The sequence below is a fragment of the Bison bison genome, unplaced genomic scaffold (genome assembly GCF_000754665.1).
Source record: "Bison bison bison isolate TAMUID 2011002044 unplaced genomic scaffold, Bison_UMD1.0 scf7180017864228, whole genome shotgun sequence".
Lineage (NCBI taxonomy): Eukaryota > Metazoa > Chordata > Mammalia > Artiodactyla > Bovidae > Bison > Bison bison.
The window spans coordinates 474,408-479,868 of NW_011494800.1; the positions used below are offsets into that span (position 1 = coordinate 474,408).

At 36.5% G+C, this 5,461-nt stretch overlaps 1 protein-coding gene across 1 annotated transcript in view; it reads left to right on the forward strand.

Moving 5' to 3' along the window:
* The window catches only part of MRPL1 (mitochondrial ribosomal protein L1), a 72,048-nt gene extending 67,157 nt beyond the window's left edge, over positions 1–4,891 (forward strand). Inside the window, exons 8-9 of the mRNA XM_010845895.1 lie at positions 2,516–2,597; positions 4,233–4,891. Coding sequence (XP_010844197.1) covers positions 2,516–2,597; positions 4,233–4,351 — 201 coding nt within the window. The 3' untranslated portion in view covers positions 4,352–4,891. The remainder of the gene's footprint in view (positions 1–2,515; positions 2,598–4,232) is intronic.
* The last annotated feature ends 570 nt before the right edge of the window (positions 4,892–5,461 follow it).

Consider the following 5,461-nt stretch of genomic DNA (forward strand, 5'->3'; position numbering starts at 1 on the left):
AACTAAAAAACCTCTTGATAAAAGTGAAAGAAGAGAGTGAAAAAGTTGGCTTAAAGCTCAACATTCAGAAAACGAAGATCATGGCATCTGATCCCATCACTTCATGGGAAATAGATGGGGAAACAGTGTCAGACTTTATTTTTTTGGGCTCCAAAATCACTACAGATGGTGACTGCAGCCATGAAATTAAAAGACGCTTACTCCTTGGAAGGAAAGTTATGACCAACCTAGATAGCATATTCAAAAGCAGAGACATTACTTTGCCAACAAAAGTCTGTCTAGTCAAGGGTATGGTTTTTCCAGTAGTCATGTATGGATGTGAGAGTTGGACTATGAAGAAAGCTGAGGACCGAAGAATTGATGCTTTTGAACTGTGGTGTTGGAGAAGAGTCTTGGGAGTCCCTTGGACTGTAAGGAGATCCAGCCAGTCCATTCTAAAGGAGATCAGTTCTGGGTATTCTTTGGAAGGACTGATGCTGAAGCTGAAACTCCAATACTTTGGCCACCTCATGTGAAGAGTTGACTTATTGGAAAAGACTCTGATTCTGGGAGGGATTGGGGGCAGGAGGAGAAGGGGATGACAGAGGATGAGATGGCTGGATGGCATCACTGACTCGATGGACTTGAGTCTCAGTGAACTCTGGGAGTTGGTGATGGACAGGGAGGCCTGGTGTGCTGTGATTCATGGGGTTGCAAAGAGTCGGACACGACTGAGTGACTGAACTGAACTTATAGTACTAATGATTAGAGGTGCTAAAATTTGGACAAACGTGCAAGCTGTATTTTAAAACAGTTTATGTATTTTAAGAGTTTATGAAATCATTGAGGGCATCTGTTTTGCATTTCTGGAACCTATGTTGTTAGTTTACAGTAGGAATGGCAGTATAGGTCTGCAGGAAGAATAGTCACAAACATCTGAGGGTAGTATGCAATGTCCAGCAGTCTAGCTTGTAACTGTTAAGAAAGGTATATTGGGCCTCTTGCTTTTTCTTGTATCTATTACTTTCCCAAATTTAAGGTAGGTATAGGTCTTTGTGGGCTTCCCTGGTGGCTCAGTGGTAAAGAATCCGCCTGCCTAGCAGAAGATGCGAGTTGATCCCTGAGTCAGGAAGATCCCTGGGAGAAGGAAATGGCAACCCACTCCAGTATTCTTGCCTGGGAAATGCAATGGACAGAGGAGCCTTGCGGGCTACAGTCCATGGGAAACGAGTTAGGGGCTAAAGAACAATAGATCTTTACAAAGGCTAAAGGAACTCCCCAGAGCAGTGTTGGTTACTTTAGTTGCTAATAGAAAGAAGGGCCTTTTGAGGTAAAGTGGAGAATTAAGAGAGGAATGAAAAGATACATGTTGATACTCTATATGTTTTGTTTTCTCTTTTCTGCCATAGCAAATGTAAGGTACCCTGTCTGTCAGTGAACTACTTTGATGGAATTTAATGTCTGTAAGGTCTATGGATTTAATAAGGAGAACTAAGCATTGCTTTTTTTTCCCCTCTCAAAACTCCCACTTATGGATTGGCATAAAATGAAAATTCCTCCAATAATGTCCAGACCTTCTCATTTAGGGTTTGATACTGTATCATGCCCAAGTGCATGTTGAATAAATATTGTCTGATGATGATGAGAACAATTTTCTTTTCAGGAGGAATTCGTCATATGCTTATGTACCACATTTCTCACAGTGGTCTCAAGAGTCATTGGGAGATAGAATTCTTGTTTGATCTTGAATTCTTACTGTGTAATTTTTACCAATTACGCTATTACAAGTTTTATATGAATTTTAAAAACTGGATTCATTTGACAAAAGTGCAAAATCCTTTAAACATAGGACTGTAACAGAATTGATTTTTAGTGGCATATTTAAGAGAATAACATGCATTGAATTTTGAATGAGAAACTCAAGGACTTTCCAAAGATGCATGCTGGGTTAGGTGTTTTATGAATAGGGCTCATTCACTATATAGGACTTACTGTAGCTTTTGCTAAGTAGGAAGATAATTGTTATTACAGTTAGAGAGTGTTAGTATAGCATCTTGGAAATGCTTCTGTGTGAGATATATACTTTCTGAATGTGTAGTCAAGGAATTTCATTTTGGACTTTTGAAAGCATTAACTTCTAAATATTTTAAGTTTCTTTTAAAAAATAAACTAAAAAAAATAATCAACAGCTTTAAGAAAAAAATATCACTGATTCCTGGTGTGGAATATTCTACCCCACAATATGCTTTGGGGAAATTTGGAATTCAAGGAACCACAAGTGGGAACCACTTCAAAATACTTTGCTGTAATATGCTCTAAAAGGTAATTGAGTCTTGACATGTAGAGACATATAAATGTAGCATTCTAAAAAAAGAGCTATGGAAGTTTTTTCTTTCACAATAGAGTCCCTTAGTAGATAATTTGCACTAGTTGAGTATTTGAAAAAACTGTCTGGAATAACTACTGATACAGTTACCAAAAATTGTACTGTTGTCTTACTTTTACATCATTAATGTTATGTGTCCTTTTCTTTCAGCTGGATATGCCAAGTGACCAGATAGCTGCCAATCTACAAGCCGTTGTCAATGAAGTTTGTAGGCAAAGACCACTGAATTTGGGTAAGTGGTTCACTGGGGTTAGACTTCCCTATAATCCTGTGATGCTTTAAAAATGTAAAATATTAAGAAAACAGTCCAGTTAGTATGCAACTACAGTTGCATACTATTTCCAGGGGTTAAAGCAATACAATTGAATTCACCAAAGTATTCCTGATCCTTTTTAATAAGTTGTAGTTGTCTAGAGAGGAAACCTCTTTAACACTAATAAGGAATACACTGTGAAGCCTTTGTAAATTCCCACATTATTTCTGTCATTAAATGTAATCAAATTTGAAAGAAAACTGTAACAGATTGCCTTAAACTTAAAATAGTGTTTAAGCAGAAACTAAAATCATTTGTGAGATAGATCATATTTTGAAGCCAGACCATTCACTTTGTCACTGGTACTAGCAGTTGGCTTTCTTTATCTTATTTATTTTGGAAGAAAGACAAAGTTTTAGTCATGTTAGAAGAATCACATTTTATAAACAGGGTGATTCATGGAGAACAGTGAAACTTGATGTAGCAGCTGTGTCATAAGCTCAAAACATGTATAGTTCCCGCTGTATCACTTGCCATTCACAAAAACATGTTTTCAAGAGTCCATTTCCCTCAACTGATTCAGTACTTACAGGCTTCCCATTATAGGAATCTGTCACATTTTGTTTTATAAACCAAATGTATAATTAAAACACAGTCTTAAGCTATATTTAACCATATTTGGGAGTTAAACCCACTGGTGAATAAATACCTCATATGTTAATTCTGTTCTCCTAAGTATGACCATAGTACTTAGTCATTGTATGTAGATTATATATATATAATTGTATATATAGATTCTTCTATGTCTTGGAGAACTTTTATTTCAGTTTAAAACCTCTGAGCCTATAGCAGGATTAGAATGATGAGTGTGTGTGTGTGTGTGTGTGTGTGTGTGTGAGTCGCTCAGTTGTGTCTGACTCTTTGCGATCCCATGGCCTGAAGCCCACCAGGCTCCTCTGTCCATGGGGTTCTCCAGGCAAGAATACTGGAGTGGGTTGCCATTCTCTTCTCCAGGGAATCTTCCCAACCCAGGGATGGAACCGGGTCTCCTGCATTGCAGGCAGATTCTTGACCATTCAGCCACCAGGGAAGCCCTAGAATGATGAATAATAAATCTTTAAAAGCAATGTAGTTATTTTCTCTTTGCCATTTTAAATGAGGTCTCTTTATCTTTATGAAAGTTTTTTTAATTTTTAGGGAATTTTACTAAAAAATGCTTGGTAATACAAAGGTAGCATATGTGCTGACTGTTTTAAATAAATATTTAGAATCTTGCCGACTAAGGTAAATATCACCACCTGCTCCCTTTACTGTTGTCTTTGCAATAAAATGAATTGTAGGTGATCACCTTCTAGAAGAGAGAAATGAATTATTAGTGAATATGTATGATTTCATTGATAAATCTCTAATAAACTCTGGTACAACTAGTTTGCCTTCTTCTCTAGAAATGAAACAATCTTCCCTTTGTTATCATTTAAAATAATAGTTCAGTAATATCAGTACTTTTCAAGTGCAAATATAACACGAATCTGATAAGGTTTCTTGTTGTGTGTTTGTATTTGCTCATTAGGTATTTGGAATAAAATGAGAACTGCTTCTCACCTTTCTTTACAGGCCCTTTTGTGGTACGTGCTTTCCTTCGAAGTTCAACAAGTGAAGGTTTGTTACTAAAGATCGAGCCGTTGTTGCCTAAAGAAGGAGAAACCAAAGAAAGTGACAAAAAAGCTGTGTAAACATGTTGCATTGTGAAATTATTCTCACTGGATCAAGAAGCAACATTGAAAATTATAAAACTGTCAGTTTTCTAAGTTTGGTGTCTTATTATTGATCATCATACGTGAAAGTAAATTTTAACCCTGGAAAATCTTAGAACACTTTCAAAAATAAGAAAATAAAATTTGCTGTGTGTCTGAACCTACCTTTTAGATCCTACTATATTTTCTTCCTAAGAATTCAGATTCTGCATGCTGGTAATTATAATAGCAATTTCTAGCTTAATAACTGTCCCTCGAGAGCTGTACCATCTGAGAGAAAAGTAAGGTCCTCAATTCCCACAAGACAGAAAATGGAAGAATTGTGGGCTCTATCACAAATATGACTCTTCTGAAGAAAAATTTTGGACAGTCTTTGTTCTGAAAACTTCTGAACGTCTTTTGTGATAGCATGAATATAGACAATGACTCAGCCATTAAAACGGATGGGAGATTTTTTTCCTCTTAGGAATCAATTTACATTATTTGTATTTTTTGTAATAAATGGTGCTTTGCAGTATATAAGGCACAGTGTATAGTATTTTTATATATTTACTTTGCTTCATTTGATCCTCAATTCCTCTGCTTGATAGCAAGTTGTTCGTATCTGTAGAATTAATATCCCATGAGGTAGATAAAGCAACTTAATTTATGGATGAAGAATCAGCCTAGGAAGTTCAGCTACCAATTTGCAAACTGGTGTTGGTCCTTAAATGTTTACTGGTAAGTGAAAAAACAAAAAAATTAAGGATAATTTTGTCATGTAGTTGCCAACTGTCCTTTCTTGGAAATGATTGATTTCCTTTACTCTGAGACTGTCTTTCACTTTTTTAGGGGATGTTCAAGGGCTTTTTCTTATATGCAATTATATGCCATTCCTTTCTCCAGGAGATCTTCCCAACCCAGGGCTCAAACCTGGGTCTCCTGCATTGCTGGCAGATTCTTTACCGTCTGAGCAGCAAGGGAAGCCCTATGAAATAATAGGCCTGATAAATTTGTTGGTGGGTTTTAATAACACTCACTTTGTAAAGAATAATTTGACGGCTCCATGTAGGTCTCCCCAATTGTTTTTAAAATTTTAGTGGTCTGAGA